Below are 19,073 nucleotides of genomic sequence, written 5' to 3' on the forward strand. Positions count from 1 at the left end.
CTTCATTTATAATAAAAGTTTGTGAGGGCAAGATTCAAAAGTGATATTTCTGACTTTTTTATATATCAATAGCAAGAAAGTTATAGGAGCTAATTTCACTTCATATTAAACCGCTTATAGATTTGGCATTAACTTTAACTTGCTGAAGTACAAGAGGTTTTGTAATAACAATAAAAATCTTTCTCAAATAAAATTTTCAAGTTTCATAAAATTATTTGTCTCAGCTAGTTAGTTCAACTGCTCCTAGCCATCTCTGTTTCCAAGAGGAAACTCAAAGGAGAAAATAGTTCTACAATCAAATACTATATATCCAATCCCATTAGTCTCTCAAAAAAAAAAAAAAAAAAAAGACTGTATGAAGTTGGCTACCTTAATCCCAGCCTTAAACAGCACAACAGCCATCATTAAACCCCTCAGCCTCAATTCTCCCTTTTCTGTTTTTCTCCCAGGAACTTCATCACCCTGAATCTGTCTACAATATCCTCCCCTATCTCACACATCCAAATGGCTCATTCTATTTTATCTGTTCCCCTCTTGAAGTACTTCTTCATTTTGCCATTGCATTACAATCACTATTAAACATGTCTTTCTCCTTTACTAGGTTAAAAAAAAAAAACTCCTTTGGGTTGATAACCAGTTCGTATACATCTCCCCGCACACTGCTGGCATGATGAGTGAATGAATGATTGAATTAATGAATGAATAAAGAAATAAAATATTTACTATATATTCCATTAAGTAAGGGGCATATTATATCTGTACACACTTGAAATTAAGATGCAATGAGACAAGTGAGTTATAAAAATTACAGTACGGTAAAAAAATAACTAGAAACATCTTTAAAAGTATTTAAGAGAGTTTTGGCTTCAAACTTGGATAATGCACGTCCTTCTCATTGAGATGCTACTTCCTCATTGGTTTGTGGTGAAATATGAGTGCAATTTCCTGTCCCCTCAGCAGTGTTGGTTTCTCTTCTTGACTTGATGCAGGCACAGATTTATCAAGCTCCTCAGTCAACAAACGCATCACCCGAAGAAACATGGGTAAGTGTAAGATTAAAAAATAAAATAAGATTTTAAAATAGATAACATGCTTTGGTATAATTGTCAGCGATGTTCGCAACATTCTACCTGGTTTAGGCTGTATAAATGTAGTGATGCAAATTATTATAAGAGAGAAAGAAATGAGGAAGACACAGGGTTTCCTCTACTTTGAGCAGTGGTAAAGGGCCAAACTTTAAATTTAGAACTAATTAGGTAAAACTATAGATATAGAAAAAGGGGGTTGTTCATACTTTATTTTCTTTCCAGGAAAGAGTGCTTTGGCAAACTTGATTCAGTATTTAGGAAGAAGCCGACCACCACCTCCTGGCTTTAGAGCTATCTGGCACCAATCCCTCATCTGTACAATGGTCCAGTAAATATTTTTTATATCCATTGGAAAAAAATGTGATGTTAGGAATGAATATTTCCAGTATTAATAAATGTCAAGTAATAATTATTAGTTAATAAGTGACTACCACAGTGCCTGAAATATATAGTAGAGTCTTAATAAGTAACTATTAAACTGATAAATGAAAGCAAGCATTTTCTATAACACTGTAGGAAAATATTTTACTTTTGATCATCGTCATCAATGATTTGTACTATTTTTAGAGCTGTTCAAGAATAGATACACTTTAATATACTGTAGATTGTCTTTTTTGACATCTGGTAAAAATTTAAAAATTAAAAACTCACCAAAATTTCTCAGTTCTGGCTCTAAAAACAATTTTCTCAAAATTTGATTAAAGGAGCCAAAATAAGATCTGAAAAGATATATGAATACTGTAATAGGAATTATATGCAGTATTCCATGAAAATCTCAGATCCACCCAAATTAAATGAACAACTATTATCTGCAGAGCTTGGTATTATATGTGAAATGTTACCATACAAATCACACTCTGAGCACCTCCAGCTTTTCTGCTATGCTCTGGCTAGATGGCTAAGGATTATTTCTTTTCAGGAAATGTAGGGGACAGCACAAAGATTGGAGCACACTACCAATGTCATTAAAGCAATATTACCAGCTAACCTACAGTGAATGCTTCCCATGTGCTATGAACTTTGCTTCATATGTCATTTCATTTAACCCTCACAACAATCTTAGAAACTGGGTACTAACTTACACATGTGAAAACGGGAACTTAGAGAGGTGAAGAAACACAAATGGGCCCAGAGTGCTTTTGAGAGGCATTTGAATTGTCTCCAGAGCCCACGCTCATAACCACAAGCCTGCACTGCCTCTGCGTCACTACAGAGAAGAGGGCCTCTGTCTGCTTCATCAACCCATCCTGTCTTGTGGTTAAGTCAAGGCAGGAAATGCTTTTACAGCTAGAGAAATGTATTCCATTGAAAACCTTATAAACCTTTCTAAAAATCATTTTTTCCATTTAATCTATCATCCCATTTTTAAAGAAAATGATGCCTATTTATTGAGTAACACAGACAGAGGAGGAAGAGGTACACACTGCCCATTACCCGACTTTCTCGGTCCTGGTCTTAAGGAAGGATGTTTTCATGGTCCAGGTGTTCTCCCCAAGACACACGAGCCTAGTGTTGGACGTGTTGTGTGTGCATCAGAGTCCCATCCGCGGGGGCTGATTCAATCCTTCCTGCATCTCAGACATTACTCTAGTGTCCTTTTCCTACTTCAATTATATCCTTTAGAAGTTTCTTTAGTGGGGATTTTGGATGTAAATGTTCTCAGTGGTAGTTTATCTGAAAATGTCCTAATTCTTCCTCTGGTCCTTGAAATTTAGTTCTGTTGAGTATATAATTATAGGATGACATATATTTTCTTAGCAATTTGGAACTTTTAATCTTCTGCTGTCTATTATCGCGGTTGAGAAGTCCTTTGTCCATCTCAATTCCATCCTTCATAGGTAGTCCATCTTTCCTCTCTGGCTCTTTTTTCCTTAGTCTTTGGCGAACTGCAATTTTATTGCAATGTGTCTAAGTATAGGTTTCCATTTTTGTGTTTTTAATCCTATTTGAGATTTTCTAAGCTTCATTAATCTGTGGATTCCATGAGGATTGAAGATATATGAGGATTCTTCATCCATCCTCAGGATTCCTTCATCAGTTCTAGAAAGCTCATCAGCTTTGTGAATATTGCCTTTTCAACATTCTCTCTTTTCAATCTTTATGGAATTCCAATTATGTATATGCTACCCTTTTCACCTTTTCTCCATATCTCTTTTATGTTTTCCCCTGTCCTTAACATGCTGATAATTTTGTGTTACTTCTTTATCTCTATCCTGCACAATACTGATTTTCTCTTCAGCTGGATCTAATCAGTTGGTTAGTCCCTGTGTTGAGTTTTAAATTTAAATTATCGTATTTTTTATTTTTAGAAAGTCTTTTTCAGTCTTTCTAAAAATATGGCTTGTCATTTTTTAATAATCTCTTCCTCCTTACTCATGTTTTTAAATCCCTTATTTTGTTTCTTTAAACCTAGTCTCTAGTTTCTCTGATCCCTAGTGAGTTCCTTCATACACCTTCAGGCCATGCAGAGCCCCAACGCTCACTCACCTCCCTGATAGCAGCTCCCACCTCCTTTCTTCCATCACGAATTTTTCCCCCTTTGGAAGCTTCCCTATTTATTTAACATGCTTCCCTATTTATTAAACATACTTATTTTGTGTTATATTAATTTTATCTCTAAAATTTTGTGGATTTGATTTACTTTGCTGTTTCTGCTCAATCTCACACGTAGTTACTTATTTCTCTGTGTGTGTGTGTGTGTGTGTGTGTGTGTGTGTGTGTGTGTGAATAAGGTCATATTTGTTGGAACTCTTATCTGTAGGATTCTTTGAAGCTCGAGTTAAAGAGGACTTGTTCAAGGGGGGATCTGTGTCTACTTCTTCCAGGAGCATAGAATTTATTTTTTCATATATAGTTAACCTTTATTTTTGGTGAATGTATTTTCATAATTATGTAAATTATTTATTTATTGTTTTGTTTCTCTCAATTACATTTTATATATGAGGATAGAAATAAAATCCAATTCTTAGGAAGGCATGTATGTTCCATCTGCAGATAAAACAGATGTTTGTTTGTCAAGATGCTCTACATGCCATCTCACACAGCCTTTTGATTCCACTCTTTAATGTTTTCGTTGCAATACAACACATGCAGCAAAATGCACATATCCTAAGTATACAACTTGATGCATTTCTACAAACTGAGCATGCTCATGGAACCAGCCACCCCTATCAAGAAATAGAACATTACCAAATCTCAGAAGTCCTCCTCATGCCCTCTTCCAGCAGCACCCAGCCTTTCCCCAAAGATAGCCACTACCCAGACTCCTAACAGCATAGATTAACTTAGCCTGGTTTGTATCAGGTAATGCATACTGTTTTGTGTCATTTTTTATCACTCAGCATTATATTTGTGATTTTCAACCATGTGATTGCATGTAGCAATAATTTATTCATTGAGGTGTAGATTTCAACGGTGTTACTATATCCCAATTTACTCATCTATTATACTGCTAATGGGCATTCTATTTAGGGGATATTACAAGTAGTGTTACTGTGAATATTCTAATTCTAGTACCTGTCTTTTGGTTAACATATGCATGCATTTATGTTGACCACATACCTAGATGTGGAATTGCTGGATCATATGGTATGCATAAGTGCCAAATGATTTTTTTAATCAACAGCATATGAGTCAAGGCGTTCTATTTCCTCCCTAACACTTGATATTTTGTCTTATTTTCATTTTATTTACTCTGTTGGGTGTGTAGTGGTATATCATTTTAATTTTAGTTTGAATTCCTCTGATGACTAATGAAGCTGAACATGTAGGTTGGCCTGAAGTTTGCAGGACCAAACTAATAATGTAGACCCAGACCCAGTTTCCAAGTGAGGACCCCACAGGCCACAACTACTTAGGGTAGAATTTTTTATTGTAACTCCTCACAGAAACCAAGCAGAGGCAGGGAAATTGCCATCTTTTCTCTACTGTCTGCAAATCTCTGTGGAATTTGTTATTTTGTTTATTTTCTAGTTCACCCTTTCCCTGACAGCAGAGGTTCCTGGATCCCATGTGTTGGGATGGTCAAGGACCCCTTCTTACCTGCATAGGCCCAAGCTTTGTCTCTAGTTTCTCTGATCTCTAGTGATTGGATCCCTGGTGATTCATATGCCTTCAGGCCATCCAGAGCTCCAATGCTCACTCACCTCCCTGATAGCAGCTCCCACCTCCTTTCTTCCATTATGAATTTTTCCCCCCTTTGGAAGCTTCCCTATTTATTTAAAAGGCTGTTTTTCACGTTTTATTCCTGTTTTTCAGGTTGATAAAGCTAAAAGGTTTCAGGAGTTTTCGTTCTCTGCTTAAGAGTGAAATATGATATATTCTCCCATATGGTTTACTCTGCTAGTAGGATTCTTGTGACTTGTGATGGCAGGTCTTTTTGTGCTCAGGATTAATCAACAGTTGAGACGGAGTGATTCTGGTGCCCTGAATAGTGTTTCTACAAAGCTTTCTGTGAAGGTATTCACCAGGTGAATAATCTAAGCCACCAGTAAGCCTCAGCAGCAAAGGGATATAGACAAAATATTTCTCTACTCCAGTATGGAGAGAAGGATAGAACCTTTACTTTTATGTGAATCTATAACATCAGAGCTTTAAAAAAGACACTAACCTAATAAACTATCAGATATAAAGATGGAAATTAATGATTCTAAGATTTTACCCAGAATTGTGAACATTCTGTCCTCTCATTTATAAAAGTATAAGAAAAATAAAGTGAGTTAGTCTACAGAGGAAACAAAAAGAAAACAGAAGTAGGATTGTCTAATTATATGCTAAGATTTAACAAACTGCTACATTTTAAAATTCTAAAACTTTATTGTATTTCTATTATAGTATTTCTTTGGATAATAAGGTGAGTTTTGAAAATGCCATACACCTAGATTGCATATGAAATTAGAAATTTGAAATCATATAACCATACAGTTGATCATACATGCAAAAGTATTTATCAATCACAGACAAATAACAGATTTTTTTTTCTTTTATTATACTTTAAGTTCTAGGGTACATGTGCACAACGTGCAGGTTTGTTACATATGTATACATGTGCCATGTTGGTGTGCTGCACCCATTAACTCGTCATTTACATTAGGTATATCTCCTAATGCTATCCATCCCCACTACCCCCTCCCCACAATAGGACCCGGTGTGTGATGCTGCCCTTCCTGTGTCCAAGTGTTCTCATTGTTCAATTCCCACCTATGAGTGAGAACATGCGGTATTTGGTTTTCTGTTCTTGCAATAGTTTGCTGAGAATGATGGTTTCCAGCTGCATCCATGTCCCTACAAAGGACACAAACTCATCCTTTTTTATGGCTGCATAGTATTCCATGGTGTGTTTGTGCCACATTTTCTTAATCCAGTCTGTCACTGATGGACATTTGGGTTGATTCCAAGTTTTGCTATTGTGAATAGTGCCACAATAAACATACACGTGCATGTGTCTTTATAGCAGCATGACTTATAATCCTTTGGGTATATCCCCAGTAATGGGATGGCTGGGTCGAATGGTATTTCTAGTTCTAGATCCTTGAGGAATCACCACACTGTTTTCTACAATGGTTGAACTAGTTTACAGTCCCACCAACAGTGTAAAAATGTTCCTATTTCTCCACATCCTCTCCAGCACCTGTTGTTTCCTGATTTTTTAATGATCGCCATTCTAACTGGTGTGAGATGGTATGTCATTGTGGTTTTGATTTGCATTTCTCTGATGGCAAGTGATGATGAACATTTTTTCATGTGTCTGTTGGCTGTATGAATGTCTTCTTTTGGGGAGTGTCAATAACAGATTTTTTTTATCTTTAGCTGCTAAAATGGCTTTTTAACTTGAGTTTTGTGTTATTGGGTTATGTCCATTGAGAAATATAATTCACTCTAATCTAGCATGCCTCAGGTAATTCTTATTTGAAATAAGTAAAATATCTTGGCTTGACTTTATTTACTGAAGTCACTAAGATAATTTTCCCATTTTAAACACCTTCACTGTAACTTAATGCATTTTCAATATCTTCAATAAATGAAACAAAAAGGGACTATTTCAAAATCATGATTGTAATGAACTTATGTATCTTAAACATCTAAACAATTTTAATTCATCTTTCATTACAGAAAGAAAGGAATTTTAAAAGGAAATACCAATCTCTGTGAAAACAAAGCCTTGTATATTATGTTTGCACCAATCTACTGTGAGATTTATGAAGAAAAACAAATTGCGGACAACTCTCCACGTACACTTACAAATGCCTCAGTTGATCCTTGTGGGCTGCTTGTCAGCATTCTGTGATAATGAACACACGGACTTCTGTTTATTAAATTCAATTGACCTCTTTAGCCAACTGCGAGGAGCCTGAATTTTGACTTCCAACTGCTGATATCTGTGTAAAAATTGATCTACGTCCACCCTTTAAAAGCATCGATGAATTAATTAGAACTTTAGACAACATAGAAAAATTGAAAAAGAATTCTCAGTAAAAGAGAATTCGATGTTCAAAACGAACTACAACGAGACAAGACTTTTCTGTTTACTTTCTAAGAACTAATATAATTGCTACCTTAAAAAAAAATGAACAGCACATGTATTGAAGAACAGCATGACCTGGATCACTATTTGTTTCCCATTGTTTACATTTTTGTGATTATAGTCAGCATTCCGGCCAATATTGGATCTCTGTGTGTGTCTTTCCTGCAAGCAAAGAAGGAAAGTGAACTAGGAATTTACCTCTTCAGTTTGTCCCTATCAGATTTGCTCTATGCATTAACTCTCCCTTTATGGATTGATTACACTTGGAATAAGGACAACTGGACTTTCTCTCCTGCTTTGTGCAAAGGGAGTGCTTTTCTCATGTACATGAATTTTTACAGCAGCACAGCATTCCTCACCTGCATTGCCATTGATAGGTATTTGGCTGTTGTCTACCCTTTGAAGTTTTTTTTCCTAAGGACAAGAAAATTTGCACTCATGGTCAGCCTGTCCATCTGGACACTGGAAACCATCTTCAATGCTGTCATGTTGTGGGAAGATGAAACAGTTGTTGAATATTGCGATGACAAAAAATCTAATTTTACTTTATGCTATGACAGATACCCTTTAGAGAAATGGCAAATCAACCTCAACTTGTTCAGGACGTGTACAGGCTATGCAGTACCCTTGGTCACCATCCTGATCTGCAACCGGAAAGTCTACCAAGCTGTGCGGCACAATAAAGCCACGGAAAACAAGGAGAAGAAGAGAATCATAAAACTACTGGTCAGCATCACAGTTACTTTTGTCTTATGCTTTACTCCCTTTCATGTGATGTTGCTGATTCGCTGCATTTTAGAGCATGATGTGTACTTCAAAGACCACAGCAAGTCTGGGAAGCAAACTTACACAATGTATAGAATCACGGTTGCATTAACAAGTTTAAATTGTGTTGCTGATCCAATTCTGTACTGTTTTGTAACCGAAACAGGAAGATATGATATGTGGAATATATTAAAATTCTGCACTGAGAGGTGTAACACATCACAAAGACAAAGAAAACGCATACTTTCTGTGTCTACAAAAGATACTATGGAATTAGAGGTCCTTGAGTAGAACCAAGGATGTTTTGAAGGGAAGGGAGGTTTAAGTTACATATTATTATAACATCAAGATTATGTTTTGAAAAGGAAATCTAGCATATGAGGGGACTAAGGGTTCCCAGAATGATATTTTAATCCTGTCTAATAAAAATATCTTAAGAGTGCCGTGTACAGCTCCCTCCCTGAGTTTTATTAAATGACATATATTGAACAAAGTTCAATATTTTCTTAATGACTCAGGGACATTTGCTAATGCCAATTGTTTTTGTATCTGTGCTATAATCCCTCAGAGTCAGTAAAGTATGTAGGACTGTTTCTTCCTTTGTGTCTGGGTTTTATGATTTTTCTCACTCTTTCTTTGGATTCCAGGGTGTCAGCCATCAGTTCTCCTAATTTTTTGTACCGGTCTTCAACAACCCCAGCTACTGAATACTGCTTCTAATCTCCTCATTCATTAACAAATCTTTATTTTTTTATCTTGTATAAAATAACTGCTTTATTGACACAAAATTTACATAACTTAAAATTCAACTTTGTAATGTGTACAATTTGGTGATTTTTAGTATATTCACAGAGCTGTGCAACCATCACCACACTCAGAAAATTTTCATCACCCACCAAAGAAATCTTATAGTCTTAGGAGTCACTCCCTGTTCTCCTGTCCATGCCAGTTATCAATTTACTTTCTGTCTCTGAGGATTTTCATATTCTGAATATTTCATATAAATAGAATTATACAATTTGTGGCCTATTGTGACATATTTCACTTAGTATAATGGTTTCAAGTTTTAGCCATGCGTAGAATGTATCAGCACTTCATTTCTTTTTATGGCCTGATAGGATTCTGCTGCATGGTTATACCACATTTTGTTTATCTAATCCACTTGGCTTCATTAACAAATATTTACTGAATCCATTCCATAAACTAGGTTTTGAGTTAAGTGCTGGAACTATGAAAGAAATGGTTTCATGAAGCCTCACGAAGTTTACATTAGTTCAAAAGTCTAGTCTCTGAGCTTGAAAGATTTCTATATAAAGGAAAAGGAATCAGGCTCTGAGTTTTATTTTGATCTCTTTTTAATTTATAACTGGGTATAACATAGTTGAAGTTACCAGAAGTTTAATGTATAGACAAATAAATAGTTCTATTGTATCTTTCTTTTTGGACTTAGAATCTTAGAATATTTGAATATTTTGAGAGTTCTTTTTTTTTTTTGAGTCAGAGTCTCACTCTGTTGTCCAGGCTGGAGTGGAGTGGTGCAATCTCCACTCACTGCAACCTCCACCTCCCAGGTTCAAGTGATTCTCCTGCCTCAACCTCCCAAGTAGCTGGGGTTACAGGTGCCTGCCACCACACCCAGCTAATTTTTGTATTTTTGGTAGAGACGGGGTTTCACCATGTTGCACAGGCTGGTCTCGATTGAACTCCTGACCTCAAGTGATCGTCCCACCTAGGCCTCCCAAAATGCTGAGATTACAGGCATGAGCCACCATGCCTGGCCAAGAGAGTCTTGATACAACATATTCTTTTGAATCCTCATTGTGGAAATTGCCTAGTTGTAAGTAGATACTCAGTAAACATTTTCCTCACCAAAATATTTTTAAGGATTTTTCTACCCTTCTCCTTTTCTTTCCTTTCCTTTTCTTGCTTGTTCTTTCCACTGCCCCCAAAATGATCAGATAGCAAATACCTTGATAACAAGTGGTGCCCTCACATTAAAAAACAAAATACTGGGCTGGGCACGGTGGCTCATGTCTGTAATCCCAGCACTTTGGGAGGCTGAGGCGGGCAGATCATCTTGGGTCAGGAGTTCAAGACCAGGCTGACCAATATGATGAAACCCCGTCTCTACTAAAAATTCAAAAATTAGCCAGGCCTGGCCTGGTGGTATGTGCCTGTAATCCCAGCTGCTTGGGAGGCTGAGGCAGGAAAATCACCTGAACCCGGGAGGCGAAGGTTGCAGTGAGCCAAGATTGCACCACTGCACTCCAGCCTGTGCAACAAGAGCGAAACTCCGTCTCAAAAATACATAGAGATAATAAGAAAGATCAATATTTTTTCAGTAATTAACTTCTAGACACACACTGAAAAATCAGTGAGTGCACAAACTGACTCCATTACCCATGAAAGTATTCCATGATGCTGTGTGTACATAACAGAAAACCACCCTACTTTGAGGACATACACACATTCTCTGTTCTTTGCATTCTTCAGATCATAACCCTTTTAGAGAATTAGTTAATATTACCTCTGGGCACTCTGAGGCACACATATGTTTAAAGACTAAATATTCATTAAAATGAAAAATAATGAAAATAGTTTGGGCTGACTGATTAGTTACTGATACATTATTGGCAGCCTGTGAGTCGCATACTTGTAAAAGATCCAAAACCAGTGTTGCCCACATCTGGAAACTCAGGTGCAGATTAAGTGTCTTCTCCAAGATCACACAGTTGGTTGCAAACAGAGCCAGGCCTGGAACCCAGGAATGCTGACTTCCCTCCAGAGTTGTTTCTCCCTCTTTGTGATCTTTTTTGCTCATTTCTACCATTTCTTTCTTTAGGCTTGATAAAGACATATGCATGGAAAGCTGTTCAGTGTAGTCATGAGGTTTAGGTCATGATAAAGGAAAAAGGAGAGTTATTTCCTTAATTAATATGTCTGGAAATGCAATATATCATGTAGATAGTAATTACAGTGGTCTGTATTAGAGAATCTATGAGGACTTTTCCTCAGCTGGTTATACAAACAGACGTAGCAAATACATATTTGTGGCACCCTTAATAAGAACGTTGTACTTCATGATTAACAGCGAAACATGGATTTGGGATGTTGTGAGATGAGTTCCCAGATGAACCAGCTTCCCATGCCTTCTAGCAGCCTATCTTTCCTATGGGAGTCTATCATGGAGAATCCATGTTGACCGGATACTTATATGATTTCAGACAAAACATTCTAGCAGCAACCTAAAATTATCCAAAATTTCAGCATTCGAGAGTTATTATTTAATTTTTAAAGGCTTTTTAGGTTTTTTATTAAATTTTCCCAGTAAACTGAAAGTACTTCCGGAAGGGATAAGACCTTCTAGCTGTTGTTACCTGGGATTTATTATCAGAAGACCTGGATTAGAGGACCAGAACACCCACTTACTAGCTGTTTGACCTCCAAACATTTTTGTGATTTTTCCCAACACTCAATTTTTACAAAATGCAGGCACAGTAGTAATACCCGCTTTTAATCAGCAGATGTGAAAACGCTTTGTAATCTGTGGATCTGTGGTGAGTTTGTCAAAATGTTTGTGATTATTAGTTATCCTCATCTTTATTAGGATTAATAGACAGCAACCCGAGAGATAAAAAGTCCCTGGAGCAACACTGGGGTAGGAATGTAGCAATGGCAGCTGGCAGGAGCTGGCTGTAGGGCACCACTGCTATAGCGACTTTCTCTAAGTGGTTAAATACATCCATTAAGGTAATTTAAAGACCTTTATTTTTCTTTTTCTGTGTACCATTCTCACCCCTAGTACCTTCCTGCTCTTAGGAGTTCGTGATTCTGAGGAGACATACACTGTGGACATCAATATACAGGTTGACGTCCATTTATCACTTGTTTAAAAATTGTTGACTTTTTGTTTTCTCATTCAAAATGTTATTTTCTAATATAATGAACTGAAAATAAACCTCTTGGACAGGCCAGAGAAAGGACGGATAATAAGTTTTTAAAACTTCCATTTTCTCTACCTAGTCTGGGGAGGCTTCATGGATGAAGAGGAACTTAAAAACACCCAAAAGAACAAACTCATTTGGTTCAAATTATGTAACGTTATCTCCCCCAGAGCATCCTGAGCAAATCTGCTCACCCAGCCTGATTTATTCCTTTTTCTGTCTCAAGCTAAGCTAATGAGACTCCCCAAGACATTAGATTTCTATTCTTTAATGTGATGATCAAATAAATAATTAGTTACCAAAGGCCTCTGTGGACTTTGTTGATTTATTTCTTTTTAATTAGCACTGATTTTAGAATAGAATTTGTAATACAGAACACACATTCTTTTTACAACACGTTTATCTTGCCCCATGCTTCTTTTCGTACAATCCTCATGTTCATCATTCTGCTAGCTATGCATGGGTGGGCCCCTGTGCTTTCCTGGATAAACCCATCTGTAGGTTGCTATGGAAACACAATGGCTACTATAGCACCCTAACCCAGGAAGCTTTTGTAATGATAGACTCCTTTGTCTTGGTCTATCCGGTGACCGGCCATGGAATCAGAAAACTTCCGGCAGCCGACACACAGACAGAAAGTATACTTACAAACAACTTGCCCATCTCACAAAAACAAACAAAAATCCCTGGGCCCTTTCAGCATGTCCTTTAAGGTGTCCTAATACCAACTAGTAGAACACACATCACCTCCTTAACTTCTGAAATAATGCACCATCAGGTTGCTTTTATTTTCTTGTTTGCAAAATCAGCATCTGGGGGGCATTTTTAAGATTCTCTCTCTCAGTCCCTCCTTCCATCTTTCTCCCCCAACCAGAAGGATCTGCCAAGGGAGTTATGGTAAGAAAACTTCTAACTGCATTTTTACACTACTGTACTGGAAAAATCCAGTTCTGACTGCGTTTTATTTACATCTACTAGGTAGACACCTTTGGGGAGAAATAACAGAAATTTAATTTAAAGGAAAGTAGGGCCAGGCGCAGTGGCTCACGCCTGTAATCCCAGCACTTTGGGAGGCTGAGGCAGGTGGATCACCTGAGGTCAGGAGTTTGAGACTAGCCTGGCCAACACGGTGAAACCCCATCTCTACTAAAAATACAAAAATTAGCTGGGCATGGTGGCGCATGCCTGTAATCCCAGCTATGCCTGTAGTCCCAGCTACCTGGGAGGCTGAGGGAGGAGAATCGCTTGAACCTGGGAGGTGGAGGTTGTGGTGAGCCGAGATGATGACATTGCACTCCAGCCTGGGCGACAAGAGTGAAACTCCGTCGAAAAGAAGAGAAAAGAAAGTAGACATTTACTATTTTGAAATTAGTTTTCATTTATAATATAAAAACCTGATTCGACTCAAGTGAAAAAAAAACCATATTTGACCACTATCTTCTCTTTTATTCTTTGACATTTCAAACAGCTTAAAGATGGAGTGCAGCATGGTTAGTTTTGTGTTATTTCTTACATTAGCTGAATGCACCTAGGTTGAAGGCATAAGCCTGCAATGGGAAAACGGATCAAATCTGGGGTGAGGGGGAAGTGATGTGGGGGTTAAGTTACCTCTTTTCTCTTCCAAAGATGCTGTTCTTACTGCCATCACTTGTGGCTGGCCAGGAAAAGCCATGCAGGAGTTTTGTTTGTGGCCACTAGGTGGCGATCGTGTTCTGCATGGGACCTCTTACTAATAGTTCACCACCAGCCACTCTAGAAGAGAGGAGGAACCCAGGATGATATTTTGTCAACCAAGAAACAAGAAGTACCTCCCAGGAACTGGAAATGAATGGGGAAATGCTGAAATCTCATTTGCCCTATACTTTATCTTCTCTCTGGAAAGTTCAGCAATCATCAGGTCATTTCATTTGGCTTAGATTCCATATGTCTTTCCAAACTTAAAAATTTGTGAAAATTGTTCCACCCATATGTAAGCGAGCATAGGCTAAGTTGTCTAATTCTTGCAGAAATGTGGGTATAGCATTAAAAATATGTCTTTGTATAGTTATCTTACCCATGTAAGAAAAGAGTGGCCAACTTTCATATAAATAGAAACAGAACATTTAAGCTATATGCAGTTTGCATTTTTGTCTATTATGAAATTATTATCTATGAAATTCAAGATGTAACTCAACATATGTATAATTTTAATTTGTAATTTATTGTTAGATCTCAGCACTTAAAAAATTACATCTAGTATTTTGAATTGTTTAAATCTGTTCCCTGCAAAGAACAGTAATACAATCATGTTCTAATTTACTAGCATTTGCATATCTTAAAAATATAATGGCCTGTAATTTACTTTTCTTCTGCTATAATTTTCTGAAGCTCTTTATGAAGCACCGGTGCATTTTTATTTAAAAAATAGGTTGTGACTCCTCAGATAATGTTACAATTCGATGTTCAAGAAGCAATCCATGTACATAGCCATAAAGGAATGAGCTGGAGAGGTCTCCATATTATTATTCAGTGTGAGCTCTAGAATAAAAGTATAAATTTCTGTATCTAGGAAATGTGTGTTCATTGACCTTCAAATCTAACACAAGCAAGAAACCTTGCTGTGCAATGACTCAATTTGCCAATGCTGTTAAAAATGTTAACTTCAGTTCTCAGCATTTCATTGAAAGCTCGTAGATATTTGCTTAAGCTTGTAAACATCTTTCTAAAAGAAATATTTTCAGAATTACTCTAAAATTTCTGGTATTTCCTCCAAGACTGTTGACACTAACAAAAAATCTAACTTGGAAACCTCAATTGAAAATTTAGAAACAATTCTTGTTCTGATCTCCAGAAAGGACAATGTATTTTTAAGGGTGTTCCCACTGGTGATCACAATTGTTTGTTGGATAAATAAATAATAAGTTAATTAATCAAACAAACTAAAAATGCTGCAGTTTTACAGTTTGTCCTAACTGTATTCAGTTCCTAAAACCCTTGGTGATATTTGTATTCCTGGTTGAAAAACTTTAAGATTATATTGGAAAGTAAGGTCAAAGAGAAAGAGTCTCCCATTAGGAAAGCCATTATTAATAATTTTTACATTTGCTGAACTAAAATAGTAGGAACAAACATTAGCAATTGACATTTTATCCATCTTAAATTAGTAGTAACAAGAATTGTCATGTTAATTTCCAGCTATCATTCCTTGCTCATGAGAGATGTGTTTAGGATATCCCTTCCCTAAATTTTTAGTAAGCTGTTCATCAGTTGACTTACTTTTGTTGCAGACTACACAGTGGCATGAATCTCTATTCATGGAATCAGTGCTGCGAAAAAACATTGCTACATTTTCTTTGTCAGCTTAATTGTAACTCCCAACCCACATACCACCAAGCTATAGGAAATTCCATCTTAGGCATTATGGGATTGTCTTCCTCTTTTTGGTTTACACCAGAATCGGGGAGGTTCACAATAGCAAAGACTTGGAATCAACCCAAATGTCCATCAGTGACAGACAGGATTGAGAAAATGTGGCACATATACACCATGGAATACTAAGCAACCATAAAAAAGGATGAGTTTGTGTCCTTTGTAGGGACATGGGTGCAGCTGGAAACCATCATTCTCAGCAAACTTTCGCAAGAACAGAAAACCAAATGCCACATGTTCTCACTCATAGGTGGGAATTGAACAATGAGATCACTTGGACATGGGAAGGGGAACATCACACACCAGGGCCTATTATGGGGAGACAGGAAGGGGGAGGGATGGTATTGGGAATTATAACTGACGTAAATGACGAGTTGATGGGTGCAGACGAGTTGATGGGTGCAGCACACCAACATGGTATATGTATACATATGTAACAAACCTGCACATTGTGCACATGTACCCTAGAACTTAAAGTATAATAAATAAATAAATAAATAAATAAATACATAAATAAATTAAAAAGTGTAAGAAATTTCTCAGGGGAAAAAAAAAAGAAAATAAAAGGGGTCTTTGATTTATAGTCACCAGTGACGGTAGTATTGCCTAACCTTTTAGTGGTTGCTTGATTCCTTTACTGAATCTCTTGGGACACAGGGCAGGACTTGGTAGAAGCCCAGTTAATGGCCCAGATTCTTGTGCATCAGGTAGAGTTTCCTTCAAAATGTTGTATATCCTCATGAGAACTAAAAATAAAATCCTAAAATTCTAAGCCCCCCAACTGACTGAAAAGAACTCTCTTGGCCGGGGAACCCCAGAGAAACCTGAAAAACTGAGTTCCTAACCATGACAGAATGGGAGCTTGTACGCACCTCACTGTACCCACTCCGTTTTACAACTTAGACACAATAACTGACCAGTATTAATGTTAAAATGGAGATCATAAGACTGACAAAATGGACTCTTTATGGCAATAGATACTAAATTATGACCAAGACCTAAGGCCACGCCAAGCAAGAGTTAAATCATGTACCCCTGTACTTAAAGAATAAACTATGTTCCACCTGCCACAAAATTTTTCTTTTTCTCTAGCAGCTAAACAAGCACTGGCCTTGAGATAAGAAATATTGAAACGATTACAGCTCACCAATTGCCAGATGCAGCCTGATTTCACCCCTCTGTTCCACAAGCCATCACTGCAACTTTGATTAGACAAGAAGTTGATTTTGGTAACTTTCTCTTGATAAAAGACCACCAACCATGGACTGGTTCTGGCTGGTTTGCAGAGGCTGCGCACTTGAGTGCCTTTGTGTCTCTGCTTCACCTTTTGACATACAAGGCCTAATTGTAATGCAGTTGTATGTTAAGTCTCCACCCCAAAGTGAACATGCAACATGCATGTTTATTCCGCGCACATGCCTTAGGACACCCTTCATGAATATTCATAGCTACTTTTATAACCTGCTAAATATGTATACTTGGCCAATCTGTTCAGCATAAATCCCTGTTTCATCCTCCCCTCCCTCAAAGTACCTGCCTTCTGGCTTCTACCAGAGGCTATGTTTCCCAGCCTGTCAAAATGACCACCCTGCAGGCTGTAACCCTTTAAGAGATATAAAGTCTCCATTCTAAATGTAACATCTCATGATGTTTCAGTTGACACTTCAGAGTTGCCTCTTTTTAGGAATGCCTGACTTCCAGACCTACGTGGTTCTTGGCTTTAGGAATGGAACACGTAGTACCTAAATAAGTCAATCAAAGCCACAATGATTGGTTCAGTGGTGCGCATGCTACTGAACCTGCTTAGATTCTGGGACAAAGGCCCTTTCTTTTAATCTGGATGTTGTAGTATGTGAATGAGATGCCTTGAATCTTTGTGGCCATTTTATTAACATGAAATAGCCAATGCATGGGAGAAAGGAGAGCTCAGGGAATCATACAACACTGGAGCTACAGCCTAAAGATACGGAGAGTCTTGAATATCGCAGTTACATGAACCAAATACACTTCCTTATTATTTTAGTGTGAATCTGGTATTTTTCTTCCTTGAATCCTAAAGGATCCTAATGGAATTTGGAACATGGAAGTCAGGGTGATGTTACAGACTCCAGACTGTTGAATAGGCAGAGCTAAAGAGTTACAGTAGAGAGGCAATGAAGATAGAGCTAGTTGTGATGTTAGCAGCCCATCGCTGGTTAAACTATTGCCTGCTATATCCCGAGACTCAGATAATGTCCACCAAGGGTCTGGAATCAACACACTGGAAGGAAAAATTCAAAATGTTGGTGGTTTTTGGCTTCTTCTTGTAGCCTTCGATAAAGTCCCACAAGAGACAGATAACATAATACAATTTTTGTGAGAGCTTTTCTGTTAAATTTTCAAATCCAGAAAACACTGCTGCCCTGTGGGGCCTACACACAGAAACAGCGTGTTTTATGCTTCAGGAAAAGGGTAAATTTTAGCTAGAAAAAGCAAGTTAGCATTGTTTGTGAGTCACTAGTGAGTGCAGTCTCAAAAGCCAGACATTATGGGGAAATGAAAGAATTTTTTAGGCCGGGCGCGGTGGCTCAAGCCTGTAATCCCAGCACTTTGGGAGGCCGAGATGGGCAGATCACAAGGTCAGGAGATCGAGACCATCCTGGCTAACATGGTGAAACCCTGTCTCTACTAAAAATACAAAAAACTAGCCAGGCGAGGTGGCGGGCGCCTGTAGTCCCAGCTACTCGGGAGGCTGAGGCAGGAGAATAGTGTAAACCCAGGAGGCAGAGCTTGCAGTGAGCTGAGATCCGGCCACTGCCCTCCAGCCTGGTCAACAGAGCGAGACTCCACCTCAAAAAAAAAAAAAAAAGAATTTTTTAGACCTCTTAGGCTCCCATATCATTTCAGGAAGCAGGCCTGGCTGACTGAAACTTGGAGTTTTCTGTATGCCAGTGGGTAGTGAGAAGCAGTCACGACATAAACAAAGCTTCTATTATTCAGGAAAATGAAAAAGCCTGGGCTCCCGACCCCAGGGGTCTAAAGGGAGGAGGCAAGCAATAGTTAAAATGAGGATGTCGGGGACCAATGTTGATCCTCATGGCCCGAGAGCAATAGAATTTTCAGAGTGGCCAGGACAGTCAATGACAATAGTCTGCTTTTCCTGAAGATAGCTGCAAGCCTCTGGGGAAAACTCCGTATTCTGCCTTATGCATGCACTTTACTGCGGTACAAAAATAGAGACTGGCATACAGTTGTGCAGGTTGAGTATTGCACAAGAAATCCATGTCTCAGAGGGCACCCTTCATTTAACAGACATTGAAGATTTGCACATTTGTTATGTCGATTTTAAAGCATATGGCAACAAGG

At 37.8% G+C, this 19,073-nt stretch overlaps 1 protein-coding gene across 1 annotated transcript; it reads left to right on the forward strand.

Annotated features, from left to right (window-relative positions):
- Nucleotides 1–955: 955 nt before the first annotated feature.
- Nucleotides 956–8,970, forward strand: GPR65 (G protein-coupled receptor 65). Its single transcript, XM_015454073.4, has 2 exons — nucleotides 956–1,043; nucleotides 7,200–8,970. Exon 2 carries the CDS (start codon nucleotides 7,654–7,656, stop codon nucleotides 8,665–8,667), a length of 1,014 nt encoding a protein of 337 aa, XP_015309559.1. The 5' UTR covers nucleotides 956–1,043; nucleotides 7,200–7,653; the 3' UTR covers nucleotides 8,668–8,970.
- Nucleotides 8,971–19,073: the final 10,103 nt, after the last annotated feature.

Source organism: Macaca fascicularis, chromosome 7 (assembly GCF_037993035.2).
Source record: "Macaca fascicularis isolate 582-1 chromosome 7, T2T-MFA8v1.1".
Classification (NCBI taxonomy): Eukaryota; Metazoa; Chordata; class Mammalia; order Primates; family Cercopithecidae; genus Macaca; species Macaca fascicularis.

What these genes read in the sequence shown, in the direction of transcription:
- GPR65 (XM_015454073.4), top strand. Translation starts at nt 7,654, where the DNA reads ATGAACAGCACATGTATTGAAGAACAGCATGACCTGGATCACTATTTG.